At 39.6% G+C, this 26,408-nt stretch overlaps 1 protein-coding gene and 1 long non-coding RNA gene across 5 annotated transcripts in view; both read right to left on the reverse strand.

Annotated features, from left to right (window-relative positions):
* Positions 1-474, reverse strand: part of LOC132218588 (uncharacterized) — a 37,593-nt gene extending 37,119 nt beyond the window's left edge. The window contains exon 1 of the long non-coding RNA XR_009449220.1: positions 220-474. This is a non-coding gene — a long non-coding RNA (uncharacterized LOC132218588). The remainder of the gene's footprint in view (positions 1-219) is intronic.
* Positions 475-2,711: 2,237 nt separating this feature from the next.
* The window catches only part of SMURF2 (SMAD specific E3 ubiquitin protein ligase 2), a 107,849-nt gene continuing 84,152 nt past the window's right edge, over positions 2,712-26,408 (reverse strand). Inside the window, exons 10-19 of one of the 4 annotated variants that reach the window (XM_059670000.1) lie at positions 21,182-21,340; positions 20,557-20,752; positions 17,698-17,801; positions 14,993-15,107; positions 13,084-13,262; positions 12,201-12,338; positions 9,740-9,860; positions 7,604-7,805; positions 6,281-6,356; positions 2,712-5,982 (exon numbers count right to left, since the gene is read on the reverse strand). In XM_059670000.1, the coding sequence (XP_059525983.1) occupies positions 5,883-5,982; positions 6,281-6,356; positions 7,604-7,805; positions 9,740-9,860; positions 12,201-12,338; positions 13,084-13,262; positions 14,993-15,107; positions 17,698-17,801; positions 20,557-20,752; positions 21,182-21,340 (1,390 nt within the window). In that variant the 3' untranslated portion in view covers positions 2,712-5,882. Of the gene's footprint in view, positions 5,983-6,280; positions 6,357-7,603; positions 7,806-9,739; positions 9,885-12,200; positions 12,339-13,083; positions 13,263-14,992; positions 15,108-17,697; positions 17,802-20,556; positions 20,753-21,181; positions 21,341-26,408 lie in introns of all 4 variants that reach the window. The other 3 variants (XM_059669999.1, XM_059670001.1, XM_059670002.1) reach the window with 3 other exon arrangements.

Here is a 26,408-nt window from a genome sequence, read left to right on the forward strand (position 1 = left end):
CTTCCAGTTATGAGATGTGATGTACAGAATAGAGACCATTGTTAACAATACTGTATGGCATAAAAGTTCCTTTCACACCCAAAAAAATTTGCAACTATGTATGGTGATGGGTGTTAACTAGACTTATTGTGATGATCATTTCAGAATATATACAAAATATTATGTTGTACACCTGACACTAATGTTATATGTCAATTACACTTCAATGAAAAGAAATACCTTTTTGGTCTCGATGGTTCTCCACCACCTGGCCATGCCAGCATTGTCTTTGAGGGAGTGAGTGGTCTGAAAGGTTGAATCTGATGTGCTCTCCATCTTCACTCCCAATTCCGGGGCTGAAAGTGAGACAACTTCATGAACACTTTAGGCAGGAAAAACATCTTGGAAGGGTCCCTTGCCTACCCCACGGGCTGCTGCATTTGCCTCTCCACTTTTACTTATAAAACACTCACCATAAGGGAGACAGAAGTAGGGTTTACAGCTCATATTAGAGACTAATTGATAACCTAGATAAACCCCAACCCAAACATTCATAAGAGGTATGCTATTCAAGAGTTGAGCACATTACCTTGGAAATGCAGCCAACTGTATGATGAGCATGAACACAAGGAAGGAGCTACCTGTCCTGGAGACCAGTGTCTCTAGGATCTGAAGTACCATGAGGGCAGGAGGTAGGAGAACAAAAACAGTTGTTTTAAATACCAAGCCTGGCACTCGAGGCCTTGCTGAAGAAAGGTATTTAATCCTGTGCTCCCATCATGTCGGACTTCTTTGCTGTACACAAACTGAGTTGTGAGTACCTAAGTTTGAACTTCAGCTTCTAACAACCATCCTAAGCTAGTACAGAGCTTGACACATAGTAGTAGCATAGTAGTTATCTGCTGAATGAACGAACAAGTCACATTTAGGGCAAATACCTTTTAATACAATGTAACTTTAAAATCTGCTTTGTCTATTTAGCTAAGAATATTAATGTAGGAATGTAACCCTTTTTCTGTATAATTAACCATCCTGTCAGTAGGCTCTTGTTCTGTTGTGTATTTCCTACTATAAGTATTTAGGACAAATAAATGCAGTGGGTGCCAAGGTTAACCTTCATTATAATGAAAGGACAAACCTTTCAGGTCACCACACAGAAAAACATCACGTATTAGTCAAATCAAACTTTTGGGTAATTTATAGCTAAGAAGCCTAATGCACGGATTTGTGCACTGGTGTGGTCCCTCGGCGTGACTTGCGGGGATCGGGCCGAAACCAGCAGTCCAACGCCGCCTGCCGCTCCTGCCTGCCACTCCTGCTCATCCTGGCCCCGCTGCACCTGCTGCCGCTGCCGTTTGGTAGGCTCGCTGCAGCTCTGCTGCCGTCTCCAGGCTGCGGCAGCCAGCCGGGAGCCCTGCGTCTGGTGCCCGGCAGTCAGTGGAGCGGCACTCCCGCTGTGGGAGTGCACTGACCACCAGGGGGCAGCTCCTGCGTTGAGCGTCTGCCCCCTGGTGGTCAGTGCACATCATAGCGACCCGTCAACCAGTTGAAGGGTCTCTATGACACACACGGACCACCAGGGGGCGGGCAGACAACGCAGGAGCTGCCCTCTGGTGGTCAGTGCACTCCCACAGCCAACCTGCTGCAGCCAGCCAACCTCTCACGGTCCCTCTCCCCGGCCGGCCAGCCCCCATGGGGACTGGGCAAGATGGCCTCTATCAGCTCTGAACGCCAGCCAGGCAAAGGGACCCCAGCCATGCACGAATTCATGCACAGGGTCTCTAGTATAGATAATACTACTAAATTCTTAATGTATTAAAATTATATATATATATATATATATATATATATATATATATATATATATATATACACACACATATATATGTGTGTGTATTTTATTGCTTTCAGAGAGGAAAGGAGATCAAGCCCACAACCTGAGCATATGCTTTTAACCAGAATCGAACCTGGGACCCTTCATTCCTCAGGCCAATGCTCTATCCACTGAGCCAATTTGGTTAGGATGAATTTTACAAATTTTAGATAATAAACAGTAAACGTGGTAATATGAGACAAAGCAAAAAATAAATTTCAAAAGGATAAAAATGGACAGTACGCCCACTCTTGGAACTTTAATATGCTGCTGCTACTTCACTGTATTTCCCAGACCTTTACTGTGGAGAGACAACACAGACTACATTGTGGATGAAAAAGCATTATCTCCATTCTTTTTCTCACCCATATATTTAAGCTGGACTTTCATCCACTACCATGTAGAGTTGTCAATAATTACCCTTAAAGTCATGGCTTCTTTTCATTCTGAGGATTCTACTGATCAACACCAGGGTAGGAAGTGAAGCCCCTACTGCAGCTCTGCCCTCCAGAGCCCTGGCACATTGGTGCTGGACTGGAACACTTCCCCAACAAGCCTGTGTTGGCCTCAGAAATCCATCTCTACATGACCCTGCCCCCAACAGCCACTACTGACCAATCCATTGGCCACGGCAGCAGAAATGCCATTGGCACCTTCCCTGCTTTACCTGGAAAGGAGGTCCTGAGCGCTCTGAAGCTCCAGCTCTCCAAAGTGACAGAGGCATCAACTAAGGAAGGTGTGTGAAACTTCCTAAACTTCTCACTTTATGGTTCACATGCTGTCACCTTTCATAGAGCCAATCAAGTTTTTTCAAAACAACTCATTATAAACTCAATCTTCTTTAAAAACTTTGATGCTGTGACAGTGCAAACAGCATTCATTTTATTGCTCAACTTCGGCATGGGCACATACATAGTTAATTTTTAAAAACCATTTATACAGATGTTATTGATAAAGCTCATGTAACAACTGAGTGAAAATACAAAGAATATCAAAGCTAAAACACTCTGTAATAAATACAATGAAAATGATAAAACTTTGTTTTTAAAGTCAGTTTGGGAGAAGGAAGAATATTACATTAAGTGAACTAATTACATCGAGAAACAAAACAACTCAGCATTTGGTACAATCATCACCCTAACAGAAGAAGGTTAAACACCACAAACGGCACCCATGTGTGGTGCTGCAGCTTACAAACAGAAGCGGAGGCTGCTCTGTCAATGAAAAGTTGGCTGGACAACCTCTAACTCCCATCAATGCAATCAGCTCAATGCACCAGAAGTTCAAAGCGGACTTAGTGTTGTAAAATAAAGCAAATTACATTGTATTTAAAAGAAAGGAAACTTGTGCTCTGGATTGTAAATACAAGAAAAAAATGACAATAAAAATAAAACTCATTCAGGGCAACAAACTATGTGCAAAACAAGATGTACATTATACACAGCACTATTTAAAAACTCTTTACACCAAGAAATAAGACCCTCTGAAATAAAACTCACCTCTGTACTGCATATGAGCTCTACAAAGTAACCACTGTTCATAATTAAGAATTCATGATGGAAAGGCAATGCACGGATACACAACAGCACATATCTGAAATAACACTAGAGGATTAGGAAAAAACCCAGTTAAGAGGGACATGTGGAAATAAATATTCACATTAAACATGAGGTGCAAGTCTAAGGTTCAAGGACACATTGGAGGGTTTTGTTTGCTTAGCACCTATTTGGAAATAATTAGGTAACATACTTTTGAAAATGAAATCTAAATCATGTTTTTATAAATTACATTGGTGATACCACAGACTATTAGGGTAATTTATTTATTTAAAGCTCTATTAAGTAATTTTTATAAAATTTTAAAAGGCACTGAGAAAGCGATGGTATTTGCCTGCTTGATATTGTACTTTATGACAGTAGCATTTCATTAGCACTGCCTCCATCAGCTATGATTTCTCTAAAGTGTTCATGTACTTAATTTTTACCGAAAGATTCTAAGAGTAGGCACAATGACACTGCACTAGTGCTGTAATATGAGAGAGATGGACCTGCAACTGATTATCAAATAATATACAAACCTTTTCTGTACCTTTCAAGATGTTCTTCCGTACTACTAAGAATGCAGAGGGAAAGCACAAAGTGGGAAGAAAAAGGTCAGCAAAAGCACAGTGAAGATTATGACTAGGTTTGCATGTAGCAGTCAAATTTGGCTGAATACAATGAATTTAAATTTTTAGAAACTACACAAGTAGTTTTCAACTTTTTTTAAAAAGCAGGTTTCTATTTCTTTTATCCTCCCCCTACCCTGTGAAAGCTTACTTGGAATTCCAATATATGAGAGAAAATCTGGAGCTGCTCTGAGAAAAGGGCGTGGGGAGTCAGAAGCCCTGCTGGATACCAACTAGTCCTTTCCGCTCCCTCACTCCGTCCCTCTTCTCGCAAACCTCTATCCTGAGGCACCTCTGAGGCACCCCTTCGCTCTACGAACAGACGGAAACCCAATCCATCCCATGAAAGAACACACGGGCCTATTATTCATTTGATAAGCCACAAAATTTAAACAAAGCTATATCATCAAAATTTGCTATTGTTGGTTTCACATCAATATATTGAAAAAAGAATAGTTCAGATTTCTAATGGCTGAATTTTAAAAAACCTGCCCATGATTTCAGGTTTTTCCAGTCCCTCACTCCAGAATTTTGGTTGCCTTCTGGATCATGCAACATGCCTCACCCTGAAAGCTAAATCTGGATATTTCAAAATCAGATGCTGATCTTCAACACCAAGGGAACTGGGATTCCCTTACTTCCAAAATTCACTCTTCGGTTTAAAGTAATTTATACTATAGAGTTAGAATCACTGTTTCTTTAGTAATCACATCCCCTGCCCCACCAGCCGCACCAGCCCCACTTCATTTTGTTAAATAAAAGCAGGATGTTTTAAGTTTGCTAAATAATCTTTAGAGCAAATTTTTTTCTTTTCATAACTTTAGCTGATTAAAATATCATGAGCAGCTGAATAAAGATTTAGGATGATTTGCTTGATAGAAACTTACACCATAATTAAAATATAATATAAACTAGGTGTACTGGTCAGAGGAGACTTTGGTTTACAAGAAATAGTATATCTATTAAAGTTAAGTTGACCCAGCAAAAGAGTTAAAATCCTATCCCATCCACATTATCTGAGAAGCTATAAAAATGCAGAATTTCATTTAAGGTGAAAAGTAAAATCCAAAACACCTGGTCATATTGATTCAAGATAAAAAATTAGGATTTGTTTTTAAAGTCTCTTAAAAATAGGGAGCCCCTGAAAGCATCTTATGTAGCAAATAAGCTACTAAGTTTAGACTAAATGGTTGCATTAGGAATTTGACAACCAAAATTATATAGCTGTATTCCAGGTAATTTGTACTTGAAAAAATATAAAAAAGACTCACCTAGGCTAGATTGAAACATATAATGCTTTTAAAATATAATACTTTGCTATAGAAAAATGTAATTAAACGTGTAAATGGCTTACTTTTTTAAAGACAATGATTCTTTTAGCCAATTGTTTACAAAGGTAGAATAATTCAAAATAATTTTATTTCATTTTTTTACAAAGAGCAAGTACAGGAGCTGTTCAAAATCATGTATTCAATCAAAATGAAATGTGACTTGTACCGCCTGCTGAAGTTGTCTTGATGTCTGAGACTTGAAATCTGTGAAGCGATGTGAATAGGTTACCTTTTATAAAAATAGTAGTAGTCTTTAAGTGTAGAATACTGCCTAACTCTGGAAATGTAGGAAAAGTCAGCATTCTTTAGGTTCAAGATATTAATTTTAAATAGCAGCTGAATGCGGCCTCATGGCAATGCATAAAGACCTGTTTTTTTCCTTGAAAAGGAATTTCAAAATTGTCCTTTCCCCTCACAGTGTCCTAAAATTTTAAAAAGGGAGGGGGGCATGTTCCTGTATTTCAGCATTCCTTGACACTGCTGAGAGGAGGCTGTCGAGCATAAATAGTCCTGGGTAGAACCTTGAAGTCTGTCATTCCACAGCAAATCCACACGTTTCTTCGATGGCTGTTAGCAGCTTCTCATATAACTTTTCATAGCTCTCATAGGGTGGAATGTCGATTCGATTGAAGCTGTAAATAAGCACATCAGATTTAACACAGTTCCTTCAAGATAAGCAAACCAGCCTCCAATAGCCACATCGCTCTTTGTGTCACACAGAGAAGTAAAGGAATAAGGTTATATTTCTGTAGAGCAGAGATTACCACTTGTGGGTGTTCCTACCAACGTCAGAATAATCTTAAATCACTCAGAGTTGCTTATCATTCCTTTTAAAGGTCCATTTAATAGTAAGAACAATAAATGAAAAGCCACCTGTTTAAAACTACAACACACATGGAATAAGAGGGGAAAGCTACAAAAATAACTCACCACGTGTGGGCTTTGGGCAGGTTGTTAGTGCAGGCATCAATTTGGTGGATGGTAAAGAGTCGTGGGCCTGCAGCACCTGCCAAAGGAGTAAACATGGGTCAGTTCACTGCAGGTGCCTGTATTCATCTCTAAAACATCAGGATGAAACTGGTACATAAACCACAGGGTCTAGGGATAGAGGAACACTGGTGACTCCACACAAGCTGCCAAAAAAAATTCTTTTCCCAGGAAAAGAATCTGGGTTTGAAAGCTGGAATTGACCTTGGATAGGCTGGATTCCTTAATATCCTAGCATTTCAAATTTGAGAAAAAGTTCAGGATTGAAATCCTCTGCCAACTTCTTTCTTATATAGGATATCAATGTCCCAAAAGCACGAGAAGAAAAGTAAATGGGCAAATCCACGATTAAATATACACCATTCAGAAAGATGATGGCCTAAATGCAAATTTAGGTTTTAATGGCTCAGTCTTGGCTGAGAGTAAAAGATCAGCAGTCTACAGAATAAATTTGTTAACATAAGACAGCCCATACAAATATATGTAGAAATACAACTTCACTTTATGGGCAGTCTGATAAGGATGAGTTCTCCAAGTAGGGACTGTCACACAACTCCGAGTATGCTTTCCCCAGGGACTTCTGACACTGCGCTGTGGGCAACACTGTAGGAGCATGTACTGTCTGGCTTTGTATATCCTCAGTCATCAGCAGCAGCAGCAACTTGGAAAATGAAGAGCTTCAAAGATAAAGCACTGCCATCCAGTGAAGCGCCATCGTCCAGTCATTAGCAATATTGCGAACTCATCCAAAAAGCAAGCAGCTACTCCACAGAAAACTATGGTTTAGCACTGAATATGGCTGTAAATAAGCAGGCTGACGCCATGCAATGCACATGCGCTGACCCAACAAATGGCTTCCACAACTCATGCTGCCTCTTTCTGTTAAAGGATGAAAAAGGAGAGGGGAGAGGCGCCCAGGGGGGATGTGGGGGTAAACGTTCTGCCAGGCTGAGATGTGGAGATGGCGGTGGACAGACTTCCCCCACAGGAATGTGCAGCAGAATCGAAAGCAAGGGGCATGGAAAGGCAGAGCATCACCACACACAATCGAGCGTGCGGCACTCACTACAATCACAGAGAACCCCAGCAGAAAAAGCTCTTGGGAGGGGAACAAAGAGAAAGAAGGAGAAGAAGGGATCAAGATGTGAGAGTTACAGATCAGAAAGAGGGTGAAAAGAGAATCTATTGATAAGCACCTGGTTGTAAACCAGCTAGATAACCCAAATACAGATCCCTCCCCCAATCGTGTGGAGACAGGCCGGCTACCTTGTAAAGCTTTGAAGCCCTGCAGAGGCACTCGAGACGATCCCGTCACAAACTGAAGCAACCGTGCTCGCTGCTCTTCATCAAAGAACTCCACGGCTTTCCAGAACCACTTGACCACATTGCTGTCCGGTGTGCAGTGTTTCAACCGGGTGTTGACCTTCCAGTCGTTAACATCTATCTTTCCAAGTCCACAAATAATGAGCTGTTAAAATATTGCACAAAGCATGAGCCAACGGAAACCCAAATTAAGCCAAAAATTCCTCAAAATAGAACTTCAGATTTGTAGTGTTGGCTCTCATAGGGTGATTCTTAAATTCGAGGGTACACACCAGAATCATCTTGAAAGTTTTTCAAAATACACACACCAGGTCCTATGTGCAGAGATTTTAATTCTGTGGATTGGGGTGATACTCAGAAGCTGTGTTTTAAAAAGCTCTACAGGCACCTATATTCACTTTCAGATTACCCACCCAGAGTCTGAGAACCATCCCTGTGAGCGACTCGGCAAGATGAAGTTCTATAATTTCACATAATTCTACTTTTTTTATTTTAATGGACAGAAACTAGACTCCACAAGTAAATACAATTTATATGTGCCTTCCTTAAGACCTGCATCATATTCTAGTTTCAACACTTACTAGCTTGGGGATTCTGAACAATTCAGTACATCCCTTGGCCAGTAATTAGTTCCCTATGGCAGTAACATCTATTTCACTGCATCCTTGACAGCAACCCATGGCATACAGGAACTCAAGAAATGTGTTGAAAAAGTGATGCAATATGTTTGATAATCTCACAATTGTATCAAAGTACAAAATACATAAAAGCACTGATCTAGTGCTCTGTGTGGCGTCCTGATGCAGGGTCAGTGGAGGTGAACGCCATCAACATCACCTAGATGCTATTCATACTTAGGGTCCTTCGGGTCCAATGCTAGCTCATCTCAGTAACGTGTTTCTAACAGTGAATTAGGATAGTGTGTAGTGTAAAACATAACTTGCAAATCCTATCATTCTATTAACCCAGTATAACACTAAGATAAATTATATATTTTTGTAAAATATATAAAAATTTTAAATTTCATTAGCAGCAGAAGCTATATAATAAACCCTATCTCTATTGAGTAAAATCTCCAACAAAGCTTCTATAGGGTTCCGAGGATTATGGAGCCACAGCCACACTGAAGAGGGAAGTGGCTATCCAAATAGGATCACAGAAGTATTTATACCAAAAAGGTAACTCCTAAATTCTTTTCTTCAGAAGTGGTAATTATAAGGCCAAATTCCTCATTCATTGTATGAACTAATGAAAATGCACTGTATTTCAGCTTTATTGTCGATACTGTTTTCTTCCTCCTCTTGACCATTCACTGTTAAGCAGTTCAATCACAAAGAGGAAAGGGATGGTACTGAGTCAAACCCATTTTTAGACTTGTTTACTAACAGGTTTGTTAACAGATTTAGTTTTAAAGACACTGAGGTTAATTAATAAATCATGTAGACACTGAATATTTATGCTCTCCATAGTTAAATTTGGAACCTCTGGTAGAATAAAACCTCGATTTTTTTTTACAAAGTAGTTCAATGAAAATTCAGATGTATTTGTTAAATGTCTTACTTAAAAAACCAGACCTAAGGTGCTTTAAGGACCAGCTTTAAAAGAAAACAAAACCAAAAAAAAAAAAGTTAACTTTATTACTGCTACTTTTAATAATGAATATTTCCAAAGAGACTGAGGATGTTTAGACACAGTTTATCCTAAGTGTTTTAATTATTTCCTCTATGATCTTGTTTACCAAATGCCTTCTTGCAAAGCTTTGTGTAAATCGACTGAGCTTAGGATTTCATTCCAAATAAATTTCAATAGAAAACAACATTGGAAGAAGTTACACATAAGACATGAAATCTGTTGAAAACAAGAACGAATAATATGAAAAAAAAAATGTCCACAATATAAGGGAGATTGCTCATTTGTAGAAATTCCACAGCAAGATGGACTTCCTATGAATAAGAGTGCTCACAGTCCTGCACCATGAAACTTCAAAAGTGCCAGAAATACAACTTTCCTCTGAACTAAGAGAAAATTCCTAACCTTTCCTTGCTACACTAGATGATGTCATGACATTAATATACTGACCTCTAACTCCTTCTCATCAAATGTCTTCAGCAGATGCTGTGGAATGACTTCATTAAATCCTTTCTGCAGAGCCAGGAACTGAGCCTCGATGCCTCGTAAAAACCTCCAGTTCACATAGAGCCTAGAAACATGGGGCGGGGGTTTCCTATGATCCAATATGTTCAGATTTGGTCATTATGATGAATCTCTACTTTAGCAACATTACAAGGTGGCAACCTTCCACTAACAAAAGCTGCATCAACAAAGCAACTCTTCCCATCAGAGAAATTCTGAGTAAACTGGAAGTTGGCTGGAGCTCGGATGGGTCTGAAGTCACAATCTGGATGAAACTTCCTTCAGAACTTCTAGCCAAGAGCCACAGACAAGAGCCCATTCAACAAAAATCACTATTTTTCTGGTTTCACTTGAAAATATGGTCTGAATATGTTAGGTGTTTTGTTTATATTTTGGGAGCAGTAGATGAGGGAAGAGGTAAAGAGAATGAGGAGAAATAGTAAAAGCCAATAGTAAGCACTTTTTAGTTAAATATTCATTGTTCCCTGGAGGCTTTAAAACCCCCAGAAGATGTAATTTACCAACAAAAAGTACACTACACCCAATGTGTAGCTTTTCTTATGCTTTTGACTTGTAACTTTATAAGTGAATTGCTTTTTAAAAAATCTACCCAGGAAAACCTCTCCATCTCACACATCTCAGAACTATTCATCTTCCAAGTTTGTCAACATATCCTTTCCCAAATTTGGAGAAATAGTTCTCTACTTTAAGAAATAAGTTACTTAACATTATATCCTTTGGGGGACCTTATTTTTGTGTGTTTGGTTAAGGGGACACCAAAACTGCTCATCTGCAAAAAGGTTTTCTTTGTCTCAAAACTCTACTGGATGAGGGATATTACTAAGCACTATAAACACGGCCAGGGGCTGAGCAGTCCACACCAGGTCCTGGAAGTGACGCACAACAAATTCAGGAAATGCCCATCCATTCTTTCATTTTTTAATTAGAAATATAATAAATGCTTGTTAGGTAAAGAAAAGAAAAAAAAAAACCCTAACTGTGGAGACAGAGTAAAAGCTGAAAGTCCATTATTTTACTCTCTTTTCCTTCTCTACTCCCAGACCCGGCACCTCCACTCCCTCATCCCAAACACTTTATTTGGTGAACAGCCTTTCTGAACATCTTCCATATAATTATAAAACACAGAATGTCCCTAGATAATTTTTCTAAGACTTGCTTTTTAAATCTGACAGCTTATACAGAGTCTCTCTTCCTTTTAAAAATCCACATACTATTCTGCCAAATATATGTATTTAATCATTCTCCTCTAAAAACATTTAGCACTTTTTAATTTTTTACAAGTAATATTTAGTTGAACATCCTTTCTCGTAATTATCTAATTACATGTGTTTCCACAGCATAGATTCCTAAAGCTGGGGCTTCTAGTTAAAAAGCATACACATTTTTATTTTGGAAGCTATTATCAAACTGCTTTCCAAAAAAAGCTAACTCAATGCTCACGCCCATCAACCATCTGTGAGACTGATGGGCCTTGTGTATAAAGTGGGAACATTTTAGCCAGTTAAGACTTGGGGACATAATCTACATAAAGTAGTATAATGCATGTTTTTGTTTACACTCCTCATTTGATTACCAGAGTTTTATGTTCAGGAGAACTTTAGTTGCCATAGTCAAATGATCTAACCCACTACTTTTAAATTCCTCCATCAACAGGTGATTTTATAAAACTTGGTGAACATCTTCTTATATCTACCCTTAACCTCACAACATGCTTATTTGCAACAGGGCAGGTACTAGAATACAGCACAGAAGTGCTTCTGCATAGCCAGCCCTGGTAGCTCGCAGCACACGCCTGTGCAGTGTTTCCTGGTATCTGTGCCTCTACAGTCTCCTCCACACTGAACCTGGGTTGGCATGTGACTGGCTCTAACCAAAAATATACAGCACAGAGGTGGCGCTGGCCAGTTCTAGGCTTAGGCCTTAAAAAGCTCCGACAACTTCTCTTGTGCTCTGGGAAACTAGCCAACCACCCCTCTACCTTGCTGGGGAGAGAGAGGCCACGGGGAAAGTGAGAGACCTCTGATTCCACGTGGGTGTAACCATGGAACCCAGCCAACAGTGAGAATGAGGCCCCAGTGGCTGGTCCAGCCAGCCCCAGCCCTCGGAGCCCCCGACTGAGTCATCAGACATGTGAGTGAGGAGGCCATCTTGACGTTTCTGTCCCCACCAACACCACGCAGAGGAGCTGTGTGCTATGCTGTTGTTTATCCTAACTCCTAACCCTCAGGACTGAGCAAGAATAAAATAGTTGTTTTTAAGCCACAAATTTCTGCAGAAACCTGTTTTGTAGCAATAAGTAACATGACCTAAATACTAACATGTTTTTCTGTTCTGCTATTCTAGAACATTCAAACAATTCTCAGTCTTGGGAACACAGAAGTGTTACCTGACATATTCCTTTTTATTTTCTTCGGTAACGGGGATACTCTTGCCATTTGGCTTAAGTTCATGCTGAATAATTTCCCCATATGCATTATGTTCAACACAGAAGGTATGGTCCAAAACACCTGTAATATCATTCTCACTAGAAAGGAAAGAAAAGGAAAGATACTTAACTGGGAAATCTAAAACACAGATTTATTAACTGTGAGACGAATAAAACTAGAACAGTTTATGGCATGACAAATGTAAGGTCAGATTCCTCTGAATATTCCTATACTCTAAACCTAGTTCTGGGGCAGAAAAGTCAGAGCTTTAACCCTCATCAACACCAGGAGCATTTCACTTCCTGAGCCACAAGAAAGGGCACTGGCCACGGCCGGGCTTTACGGGGAAACTTCAGTTGTGTTTGGCCTGCAGGTAAGAGGCCCTACTTGAGTCTCATTGGTTTGGCAAGTAAGTATAGCTAATATACCTTCATAAGCTAATGCCCTCCCACAACACAGAACTGGTTCTTACAGACGCCCCTTCTTAAAGTACAGCTTCAACAATCATCACTTCTGCAGGAATCTGTTATTGTAACACATGCAGGACGGGAAACAAACTTGCATCACTTTGGGAAAATCACTTACAGATAGTAGTACTTTTTAGAATAGGGCATACTAGATATTTTTTTTCCTTTTTAAAGTAATAACGTTGACTAACTTTTAGGAATTCGAAATATACAGGGAAGCAGTAAAAAAAGGAAAAATCTAATGTGGTTCTATCATTCAAATAGTCACTCCTGGTATTTTCTGCGTTTTTTAAATTTTAAAGAAGTACATCCATTGAGACAGGATATTTTTTAAAAGCTCAGATTCTAACTATAATGAACAAGACTCAATACATACAGTATCCACACTAAACTGTTATGAAGATCTGGATCAACTAACTCCATGTCATCCAAAGTAATTGACTTCCCAAGCAGCTGTTTATAAAACGGCAATGTGAAGCCACCATCAATATAATGTCCATGAAACACAGCCATTCCCATTATTCGTCCAACAAAGTGGAAATATGATAAGTGTTCCTGAAATTGAAAAGAGTTTATATAAATACTGAAGTTAGACACCGTTCAGGGAATTTTTAATAAAAAATTAAAATTTAAGCAACATTAATCTTTTTATATCAACTTATACTCTAATTTACAACTATTTCAATGGAATAGGCTATCATACCAAAACTCAGTAATCATTAGGGAGAGTTTCTATTGGGCATGCTCAAGATTCCCTACATTGTTATAAAATGTTACACCAGAGTCAATGCCTCTCTCAAAGGATACAATCACTTTGTAAAATTCATCTTTAGAAATTAAGTCCAGACAAGAGTCCCACTGCAGCTTCATTAAACCACCCATAGATCCTGTTCTCTTCCTCTCACATCCTGCTAAGCCCTTTACAATCTTGGCTGTCATAGAGAGAGAGAGAAAAAAAAAGCTTTCAACCCTAAGCCTCCCTATTTCCCTGACCTAACCAGAAACTGAAATTCAAAACCTCACAGATTTAGGGCACAGATTTCATGTCTAACTTGGACTTGAGTCCCGATTCTGCCAGTTACTAGCTATGCATACTTGAGCAAATTACTTAATTCCTATAGGATTGATTTTCCACATCTGGAAAAATAAGGGTAATAATAGTATCTAAAAAGGATCTCTGTGAGGAGTAAAAGATGATGGAGCCCGTGGCACTGGAGCTGGCAGAGGGTAAAAGCTCAACGAACATGAACTGTTATCACTACAACTACAATGGCAGTAATGGAACCCCAAGCAGAACCTTCGCCTGAAAATCTTCCCTTTGTGAAGGACTGCCTGCAATGAATCTAACATTCCTACCATGTTTGGGTATATCTGGTCTTTCCTGATAAATTGTTTTGTTAATTAGTATTTTAAACTTCTTTTATTTCTCTATTTAGTAAGTGACCTTTAACCCCCCTCTTATCTTAAAAACAGCATTTGTTTCTTTGTAAAAAGTAATATATGTTCACTCCCCATAGTCTAATACCCAGAAGTAACTAATGTCATATTATAGGGTAGAGCCTTTCGATGTTGAAATATATACCTATTTACCAAAATTGTATCATACTATATTTTCCAACCCTCTTTTCACTTAATACATCACAAATACCATCTTAACATGTCATTAACTTTCATCCCACAATGTCATTTTAGAGGCTAATATGCCCTTGTATGGATAACTAATGGAAATAATGTAGAAACAAATTAGTAACAGCTGCTAACTTTTATTGAGTGATGAATAATATTTATACAGTTAATAATGTAGAGCACTATGCTAAATAGTTAATGTGCAAGATCTCATTAAATTCTCACAACCCTTCTCTGAGGTACAAACTCTATTTATTATTTTTAGCAATAATAAAATTGAAGCTCAAGTCAATGAATTTGCCCAAGGTCACAAAGCTTAAGTAATGGGACCTGGTTATGATCTCATGTCTAACTCCAGAATCTGTTTTGTAACTGCTAATGTCATTCTGCTTCATGTCACAATGTAATCAACCCTCTGCTTATGGACAGTGATCCTCTTTCGAATTGGGGCTACTACAAACAAAGATGCAGTCAATGTCCCTAGGCCCAAACTGCTGAACATATCCATAAGCATTTACTTGAGAAAATTTTCTAAAGAGGAACTGCTAAGTCCAAGGCTGTGACTAGGACAAGGAAAGTAATCCAAACTAATTGACATTTAAAGATGACAAGTATTGTAGGTCACTTGTTAATTCAAGTCACCAGAACAGCAACCATACCGGGTTAACTGCAGAATCAGGATTGATCTGCAATGTATAGATATCATCTCTTGAATACTGGAAGAGGCCATAGTATGGATTCAACATTTCATGCGACAAGAGATATAACCACTCCCTAGAAAACAAGACATGACAAAGGAATTTTTTGTTAAAGAATTTATTTTTATTAAAATATGCTATTGATCATTTTAGCAAAGAATTTTTTAAATAAAAGAAAATAAAGCACTAACTAGTTATAGATCACACTAGAAAAATCTACCATGCCCAAAAAGCAAATGGAAATGCTTGTTTTATTATTATGCAGTCACTTCTCACTCACGCAGGCAACTTTATGACATAGCAGCAGAGTATAAAGGTATTACCCAAAAGTACCAACTACTAATTACATAATGCCTCCCAGCAGTCTGCTCCTTTTAATTGCTAAATAAATTTTTAATCCATCATAAATATAAAATAAAGGGAAGGGTATGGTTCAAAATGTACTCAGTAGCATAGACACAGCAGTAATCCACTCTCGCTTTCGGCTAGGGCAGTGGTCAGCAAACCACGGCTCGCGAGCCACATGCGGCTCTTTGGCCCCTTGAGTGTGGCTCAAAATACCACGTGCAGGCGCACATGTACAGGGAACGTTGTGGAGTGAAAGAAGATGTAGTGTCGAGGATTGAGAAAGGTATGTTGAGATGGTTTGGACATATAGAGAGGATGAACGAAAGGAGATAGACAAAACAAGTATACGAATGTGGATGGGAGAGTTGAAAGGGGTCGACCTCAGCGAACATACATCAATCAGATTGAGGACATTTTTAGCAAAGGCCAGCTTAGGAGTACCCTAATTAAGTTAATAACAATGTACCTACCTATATAGTTTAAGTTTAAAAAATTTGGCTCTCAAAAGAAATTTTGATTGTTGTACTCTTGATATTTGGCTCTGTTGACTAATGAGTTTGCCAACCACTGGGCTAGGGTGTGCTTGCTGTTGGTATTGTTTTAAAAGGAAATTCCATTATCCATTCCATCATCTTTTTTGTGTAAACCTTGAAATGTGGCGTGATAAAAGTGTAAGTGTTCACCTAAAACCAAGACGTGGTATAGAACATACCAAAAAATACATGTTTGTCCTAACCTGTATTTTTTGGTGTGTTCCTTACCACTTCTTGGTTTCAAGTGTAAATATTTTTAAAACCTCATAATAAGTAGCACTATCACCTTAAATTTATTAAATCCTTCATATTTTTCAAAGGATGAAAGATAACACTCATTTTGAGGAAACTGAAATACAATCACTAGGCTATCACAGATGTAGTTCTCATCCCGATTCCTGTCCTTCCTCACCTAGGAAAGGTATTTAAATGATATGTTCTGTTATTATGAAATAAACACATTGAATAATACACTTTAAGGAAATACAGTGAAATACTTTTAATAAAAAGTTAAAGAAACATGTTTTCAGTTCTATAATGTGATGAAGTCTAGCTCACATCACCACCATTGAGGTAATATTTGAAAAACTCGAGATTAAAACGAAAGGGAGGTCTCCATATAAGAACATTCACAACAGGTAACACCCACAGACGTGCCTTATACGTGTCTTGTGTATTTTTTAAAGAAAATCCTAATTTTTGTTTTGTTTCACCAAGTATTTAGAACACACATGAAAGCAGAACCCTACTTTTGGCTTCTAGCATGGAATTAGATCAGAAAAAGCAGTTCACTGCCACATCCCAAACCCTGAGGGTAGTGAGGTTAAGAAATAACAAAAAACGATTTATTTAGCTTATACATATAATTATAGCATTTAGATCCCATCAGCAGGTAATTAATAAGCTTTCACAATAAGCATTAAAAACCAAGTTATAAATAAATCATAAGAATTCCACAGAAACTATCAAGTCCTAAGTATGATGTACAAGGGATCAATTCTAAAAATCCAAATTAAAGGAACTTCCATTTGCAGGTAAAAAGGTTGCAGAATCAAAAAAGGCTACAGGTAAAAACAAGTAATGCTAAGTAATAATTATGGGACTTGGTGAAAATACAATTTAATTAAGCCTGGATTTAGATTCGGGTAAGTGGAATTATCATGATGGTCCTTTAGAATGTTTCAATACAGAGCTATAATGTTTCTGCTACATTTATATAAAGTGAATTTTCACACCTAAAAAAATACTTTGTTTATGAATATAACATTAGGACCACTGAGGATACACACACACACACACACACACACACACACACACACACACACTCCTTTAACAAGGTTAAAAAGCATGGCAATGAAAGCAAAGGGAGCAGTACTCCATTTAGATTATGTCATTAAAGCCTGAAGACTGTCCCTGACAATATAAAGCAGAGGGAAGAACACACACTAAAGGGGAGATGAAGAAAATACAGGGCCTATGGTCCACCAACAGTCCATGTATGGCTGCAGCTAGTTTTCAGAGGGTGTTCCATTGGGCTCTATGATCCATGAAGGAGTCCCAAACGGAAAGTCCAAAAAAATGTAAGTAATCATTACTGTTCTCTTCTGGTGAAAGTACTACCCTAACCTCATTATGAATGTATTGATTAGGATATCCTCCTATTGTAAACTTTAGGGAATATTATACTAGAAAATAAATATCAATGAGAAGGTTACACCACAGGGAGTATCTTAAATTTGTATATATTAGGATTCATATGGCATTTCCTAATGAGCGAGTCTTTACCTGGCAACCCCTCCATAATCAAGACCTTCTTCTCCACGAAATTTTATCATCAATCGCTTCCAAAGATCTTTTGGTCTCATTTTCATGACCTGTCGATAAGATTCCTAAAAAAAAAAAAAAAAATTAATATACTAAAATTACTAGGTGCTTTTAACCTGTTATTTAAACTCTCCCTCCCATTCTACCTACAGAGCATGTTTATAAATAAGGTGAAATTCAACAATCAAATCAATGATTAAACTCCAAGTGTTTGAAACCTCTTGGAAGTTCTAAAAACAAAATGAATATAGCTTAATGCTACTGAAACCAATTCACGTGATAAATATTATATTAAAGCCTACTAAGTGCAAAACTCCGTAGTTAAGTTCTATGAACCACAGCAATGATTTCACTCATATTAAAAACAGAATTTGATAGAAGTACCAAAATTTTTCAAGTTGGTTGACCTAAATCTAGGTAGGTCACAGGCAACAATAGAAAGTAAAGGTAAGAAAAAGAAAATTCCAAAAGAATATCAGTAATCATTAGTGCTCTCTTCATTAAATCAACAATGTTATTACTTTAAAATACAAATGATGGACTACAGACAAGGCCAGAACTGTTCTGAAAGAAAAAAAGTTCATCTTTTGGGAAAAGGGTTCTCAAGTCCCCAAACCTCTTGCCCAGGAATCCTCTAGAGTGGGAAGTGCCTGCCTTGGAGCTCTGCCACCAATTCTGTAAGAACTCTGAAGGTGGTGTTAGGGGTATAAACTCCAAAGGTAAAGAGTATAGTAGGAAGGAGGATTTCCTTTTTTTTCTTTCTTTCTTTCTTTCTATTTTTTTAAATATATTTTATTGATTTTTTACAGAGAGGAAGGGAGAGGGATAGAGTGTTGGAAACATCGATGAGAGAGAAACATCAATCAGCTGCCTCCTGCACACCTCCCATTGGGGATATGCCCGCAACCAAGGTACATGCCCTTGACCGGAATCGAACCTGGGACCCTTGAGTCCGCAGGCCGATGCTCTATCCACTGAGCCAAACCGGTCAGGGCACGAAGGAGGATTTTCAATAAACGAAGGAAATAGTCCAATAGTAATGAAACAAAATGATTTTCTGAGTTAAAAGCCCCTCACCTTTTGGAAGCATTAGAAAGTAAGAGGTGGATGATACTTATGGTCTTTCAAAACTCATTATTAACAAACACTGGCAATGGAGAGGCCAAGCTGAACCACCTGGAACACCAAACACTCTTCATCCTATTTAAATTTGTACCTTCTACATTAAATCTCTCCCATGTTATTGCCCTTAATCCCCACAATTGAAAAAGAAATTAATGAAAACTCTCTCATTCTAAAAAGTCTCAAAAAGTTCATTGGAAAACAGAGCAAAACACTAAAATGTTATCTACACTAATAAAAGAGAAACATGGTAATTGGCGTACAACCGCTACCCTTCCCATTGGCTAATCAGGGCAATATGCAAATTAACTGTCAGCCAAGATGGCGGCCGGCAGCCAGGCAGCTTGAAACTAACATGAGGCTTGCTTGCTTCAGTGACGGAGGACTCCAACGTTCCCCGCCGGCCGCTGCAGGCCTCTGAGCCTGCAGTTTCAAACATTGTAACAAATATAGATGCCCAGAAACCAGCTTTCAGCCCGCTGGGATCTCAGAGCTGGAGTTGATACAGAGTTTCAAGAACCGAAACAAACCAGATACCTGCTTTCAGGAGCGGAGGCCTAAGAGCTGGAGCCTCAGAGCTAAAGCTGGCCCAGAATAAAAAAAAAAAAAGAAAAAAAGGAGCAGTTGGGAGCTTCAGTCCCAGCCTGAAAACAGCCCTCAGCCCCTCACCCAGACTGGGCAGGCACCCCAGTGGGGACTCCCACCCTGAAGGGTGTGTGACCAGCTGCAAACAGCCATCATCCCCTCATCCAGGCTGGCCAGGCACCCCAGTGGGGACCCCCACCCTGATCCAGGACACCCTTCAGGGCAAACCAGCCGGCCCCCACCCCTGCACCAGGCCTCTATTCTATATAGTAAAAGGGTAATATGCCTCCCAGCACCGGGATCAGTGTGACAGGAGGCAGCGCCCAAACCCCCTGATTGCCCTGCGGCTCTGTGTGTGACAGGGTGCGGCGCCCCAACCCCCTGATCGGCCCTTCTCTGTGTGTGATGGGGTAGAGCCATAACCTCCCCATCGGCCCTGCCCTGAGTGTGACATTGGTGGCGCCCCAACCCACTGATCAGACCTGCTCTGTGGGTGATAGAGGGCGGTGCCCCAAACCCCCTGATCCACCCTGCTCTGTGTGTGACAGGGGGCGGTGTGCCAACTCCCCTATTGGCCCTACTCTGTGAGTGACGGGGGAGCTCCTCAACCCCCTGATGGGCCCTGCTCTGTGCATGACAGGGGGGAGCTCCTCAACCCCCTGATTGGCCCTGCTTGGTGCGTGACAGGGGGGAGCTCCCCAACCCCCTGATCAGTCCTGCTCTGTGCGTGACGGGGTGGCACCACAACCTCCTCATCGACTCTGCCTTGAGTGTGACAGGGGGCGGTGCCCCAACCCCCCAATCGGCCCTACCCTGAGCGTGACTGAGGGTGGCATCACAACCTCCCAATCCGCCCTGCTCTGTGCATGACAGGGGAAGGCGCCCCAACTCCCCAATCGGCCCTACTCTGAGCCCGACCAGGGGCTGCACCTAGGGATTGGGCCTGCCCTCTGCCACCCGGGAGCGGCCTAAGCCAGCAGGTTGTTATCTCCCAAGGGGTCCCAGACTGCGAGAGGGCACAGGCCGGGCTGAGGGCCACCCCCCCCTCCCCGCCGAGTGCACAAATTTTTGTGCACCAGGCCTCTAGTTTTTCAATAAGACTTGAAAGTTTACCTCAAAAATCTCTTCCCTGGAAACCTCAATGCGGCAATGGCCAGCCTGAGGCTGTTGTTGGGAAAGTTCTTGCCGCAAAATTTTTAGTTTCTGGACCAGGTCTCGCTTGTAGCGTGGGACCGTCAGACACTCAGTGTCTTCAGGGCATAAGGATACCACCTGCTGTTGCTGTTGATCTTTCAACTGATTCTGCCGACTAGAAGTAAACAAAAATACTATTAAACGAAAAAGATTATAATTACACATTTAAAATAGCCACCAATCATAAAATAAATCTACTATATCATTTCCACACCTTACTGTGTTCTTGGCTTGTCATTTTTGACAACGATAAACTAGCTCCAAAGTTTATTTCTGAGAATCCGTATGAATGTATGGAGTTTTATCCATCTACCCCATAAAGCAGCCTGTCTCTTCAGGTGTGCCACGGTGCACATTGCTGCTTTAGCACAGCAGGATTAAAATACTCATATATCAAAGTAAAACTTGTCATACTCTCATATAACATTCTGTTCAATGAAAGTAATAATTGAAGACAGGAGTCTATACCACTTATTACAAAAAGCATCATCAGTCTTCTCTTGTTCAGACTCTCATTTTCACACATATTGTTTCAAAAACTTACTTTAAAACTAAATGCAAGTTAGCAGAAAGCCGAGGATCTGTGAACTGTGTTGTTCTGTTGTTATGGTCAACAAAATAAACTCTGCCTGTTGCTGTATTACGGATCTCCCATCCAGGAGGCAATGGACCAAGCTCTTCACAATTGATGTTGCTAAGATCCCTGCAAAAACAAATAAAAAATAAAAAATACCTCATTGCTGGGCCTGCTGAGCCAAGCAAGTATAAATGACACAGAACAATTTCATGAAGTCTGAGAAAATGTATTGTTTCAGAAACTTGAGATGTTCAGCTGGAATCTTTAATTCCCAATGGTTTAACAAACTTGCATACTCAAAACTCAATCCATAAATGGCCCAGAAACTTATCACATAGCCTACATTTTTAAAAAGTTTGTTCCTGGGCTTAAATGTGACACAGATTTTAAATTAATATAAAAGCAAACACAATACTTGCCAACATAAACTGTACTTCAATCCTTATCTGACAAAATATTGTTTTACAAATGTCAGTGGTATAAGGAATGAGATGTTTTCTAAAATTTCCCTTCAATTTTTCTTTCATTACTACACTGTAAAATGTGGGTAAATCAATGTTCATTCCATTTTTAATTTTAAACTCTCCAACAAAACAAAACTATAAATTATATTAAAATTCAGATCCTTAAAATAATCACAGTATATATTTTAATGAATAACGTCTGCATTTTGAATTTGGAAGCTAGTAAATGAAGAACCTGTTTAAGATACGTAAGGGGTTCTGGAGAAACCAAGATGGCGGCATAGGTAAACACCGGAGATTGCTGCCTTGCACAACCACTTCAAAAATACAACTAAAAGACGGAACAGGCATCACCCAGAACACAGGAAGGCTGGCTGAGTGGAAATTCCACAACTAGAAGGAAAGAGAAAAGCATACCGAGACTCAGAGGAGGCGCACAGTGCGGAAGTGAAATACTAAGGTGCGGAGGTGCGCGCAGAGCGGGCTGGCGGCTGAGGGTGCGGTTGTCTGTTTCAATCGGGAGGGAGTCTCAGGCTCTGAGCTCCAGCTCCAGGCGAGTCTCTAGGGACCCAGATTCAAACGGGAGAAGTGGGACTTTCTGGCATCGGTCGGAGGTCGGAACTCGAGGGCAGCTTTCTCTCCGAGGTTTGCAGTGGTTGCTGGGACACTGAGAGGCAGAGCCTCTAGGGACGGGACTGAGAGCAGCCATAACTGCTCGCTCCGCCCGCCCTGTTGATCCCCTGGGACCCGCCCCACCCAAGCCCTGCACAGAGGCATTTGCGGGATAGCCTCAGGCAAAGGCTAGACTAGCACCTCCCTAGAGGACAGAAGTTCTCCCACTGCAGACACAGCTGATTCTCACAGCCAGCTGGCCTGGAGGTCAAATCCCTCCCAGTGTTACCTACAACAATCAAGGCTTAGCTACAACAATACTGCGCACAAAGACCACAAGGGGGTGCACCAAGAGTGTCTACCTCAGGTAATTGGGACACTTAGCACAGAAAGCCACTCTATTGACACAGTGAAGCATAAAAAATGCCGAGACAAAGAAACAGGACACAAATGACAGAACTAGAGGAAAGCAGGCTGCTGGATATAGAATTCAAAACCACACTTTTGAGGTCTTTCAAGAGTCTTCTAGAGACTGCCGATAAACTTAATGAGATGTACAAGAAATCTAATGAGACCCTCAATGTTGTGATAAAGAACCAACTAGAAATTAAGCATACACTGACTGAAATAAAAAATATTATACAGACTCCCAACAACAGACCAGAGGAGCACAAGAATCAAGGCAAAGATATGAAATGCGAAGAAGCAAAAAACACCCAACCGGAAAAGCAAAATGAAAAAAGAATCCGAAAATACGAAGATAGTGTAAGGAGCCTCTGGGACAGCTTCAAGTGTACCAACATCCAAATTACAGGGGTGCCAGAAGATGAGAGAAAGCAAGATATTGAAAACCTATTTGAAGAAATAATGACAGAAAACTTCCCCCACCTGGTGAAAGAAATAGACTTACAGGTCCAAGAAGCGCAGAGAACCCCAAACAAAAGGAAAACAAAGAGGACCACAGCAAGACACATCATCATTAAACTGCCAAGAGCAAAAGACAAAGAGAGACTCTTAAAAGCAGCAAGAGAAAGACAGTCAATTACCTACAAGGGAGTACCCATACGACTGTCAGCTGATTTCTCAACAGAAACTTTGCAGGCCAGAAGGGAGTGGCAAGAAATATTCAAAGTGATGAATACCAAGAACCTACAACCAAGATTACTTTATCCAGCAAAGCTATCATTCAGAATTGAAGGTCAGATAAAGAGCTTCACAGATAAGGAAAAGCTAAAGGAGTTCATCACCACCAAACCAGTATTATATGAAATGCTGAAAGGTATCCTTTAAGAAGAGGAAGAAGAAAAAGGTAAAGATACAAATTATGAACAACAAATATGCATCTATCAACAAGTGAATCTAAGAATCAAGTGAATAAATCATCTGATGAACAGAATGAACTGGTGATTATAATAGAATCAGGGACATAGAAAGGGAATGGACTGACTATTCTTGAGGGGGAAAGGGGTGTGGGAGATGCAGGAAGAGACTGGACAAAAATCGTACACCTATGGATGAGGACAGTGGGTGGGGAGTGAAGGCGGAGGGTGGGGTAGGAACTGGGAGGAGGGGAGTTATGGGGGGGGAAAAAGAGGAACAAATGTAATAATCTGAACAATAAAGATTTAATTTTAAAAAAAAGATATGTAAGGAAGAATAGTCTAAGGCTTGCTGCTACAATTAAAAAAAAAAAAAAAGCAGAAAGACTTTCAATGGACCAAAGACCATTGTTATGTATCACACATTCTTAAATATTATTATATACAAAGACTTTAAGAATTTTATATACAAAGACTTTAAGATTTACAAGACTTTAAGAATAAAATAAGAGCAGCATGTCTAATGTAAACTTAAACTATAACAGATAATTATAATGACAAATATCTTCAAAATCATGTTTTAAAAGTTGAACTAGAAAAAAATTTTGCCTGGTCATAATGAAACACAGCTATGGGCACATATAAGCACCAATAGATTTGTTGAAACCATAATTCTGACTTCTGCTTATGGGTGCTTCAAGAGACTCCTGCTACAGAACTATAGCTTGACAAGAACACACTATTTGAGACACTGCTAGTCTCAAAAGAGACAAGGGGGAAAGTTCTAAAAATCCTTCTCAAATTTAAAAGAAAAAGTGGATTGAGCTTGCCCTAGCTGACACGGCTCAGTGGTTAGAGCGTCATCCCACGCACCAGAGGGTCAAGAGTTTGATTCCCAGTGAAGGCCAAGTACCTGGGTTGCAGGCTCAATCCCCAGCCCTAGTCAGGGCACATGCAGGAGGCAACCAATCTGTGTTTCTCTCTCACATGGATGTTTCTCTCCCTCTCACTTTCTCTCTCTCTCTCCCTCCCAATATTTCTTCCACTCTCTCTAAAAATCAATGGGAAAAAATATCCTTGGGTGAGGATTAAAAAATAAAGTAGACTGAAATGAAGCTGGTACCTGAGTGGCAGGAAGGCACAGGGGTACGAGGGGTAGGACTGCTGGTGGGTAGCTGTTAATTGGAAAACAGCCTCAGGCCAGCAGCAAGGTTGGAAAAGCAAATCTGACACTTCCTCCCTGAGCTGAAAACTAAAAAAGAAAACAAAGGAATCCCAGGAAAACTTCCTAAATTCCAACTTAGGTCCACAGAACTCAAACCAATGAAGATCAAATAAATTCACACAGATCACCAAACACTTCAGAAAAGAAAGTCATGCTGAGAGTCAGTGGAAACAATAAACCACAGAATCAGATCCCCAAGTACTGTCAGAGATCAGAGAACAGCTATGACATGCGACATTAAAAAAAAAGAGAAAAAAAATAATAAAATAAGTGAACAATTACAAAGGCAAACTATCAATGAGAGATTATTAAAAATGAACAGCTGGATTTTTAAGTGGAGCTTTTAGAAATGAAAAGCAAATACTGAAATCAAAGAATAATCTTGATATAATGCAGAATTTTATTTACTTTTATTTAGAACTTTATAAATCTACAGTCATACATGGAGAGCTCTAAAGAATTGATTAAAAGAGCAGAAAACTGGGAACAATCTTTATTTCCACTTGGAAAATGATTGAAGAAAAATGTTTCACAGCCATAAAAAGTAATACAGAGCTGTATTTCAAGACTACACAGTCAGGATGCAATGGCATTAATCACTGTTTTAAAGAGATATGCAGAACTTGATGAAATGGGAATTCTCAGATAAATCTAAGTTTACTGGATATCTTTAAAAGAAGTATCTGAGTTACACTATTTTATAAATATCTTTGAATAGTGATTTTTAAAAAATATACTTTTATTGATTTCAGAGAGGAAAGGAGAGGGGAGAGAGAGATAGAAACATCAATGATGAGAGAATCATTGATCGGCTGCCTCCTGCATGCCCCCTACTGGGGATTGAGCCCGCAACCCAGGTATGTGCCCTTGACTGGAATTGAACCAGGACCTTTCAGTCCACAAGACGACACTCTATCCACGGAGCCAAACCAGCTAGGGCTGAATAGTAGTATTTTAATAGAATCTACATATTTAAATAGTCTGCTTTGATAAAAGATCCTCCATGCAAACAGCATGTTTACTAAAGGATCCTCCAAAAACAAAAGATATGATGATACTAGTGGCCTGGTGCGCAAATTCATGCACATTGAAAGGAAATTAATTAGAAGAAATATTTTAATATCACTATTCGCCCTTTCTCTATAATAGAAGTGTCAACCAATGACAGATGGAAACACACACATATGATTGGCGCCAGTGAGAGCTTTATATGTATCATGCATGTGCGAGTTAACTTAGCCTTTTATATATATAGAATAAACTTGCTTAATTAGACCTGCTTTCTGATTTAGCTAACTTTTTCCAGCCCAGTGAAACACCCCAACTTCTTTTTCAGGTAATTGTCAGCAACACAGCAGTAAATATCAACATGAAGCAGATTATTATTGTAGATCATGCAGGGAGAACAAAGGGTAAAATATTTAACTGAAGCAGTGTTTGACTATATTCTGCACAGTGAGAAAACCTGAAGTCATTTTCAAGGTCTACCATTTCTTACTTCTTTTCAGTCAGGTCAAGTTTCTAAGCTTTCTAAATCTCCGTTTTCTGGCTAATGAAAAGAAAATAGGATTCCA

This window comes from Myotis daubentonii, chromosome 16 (assembly GCF_963259705.1).
Source record: "Myotis daubentonii chromosome 16, mMyoDau2.1, whole genome shotgun sequence".
NCBI classification, from domain to species: Eukaryota; Metazoa; Chordata; class Mammalia; order Chiroptera; family Vespertilionidae; genus Myotis; species Myotis daubentonii.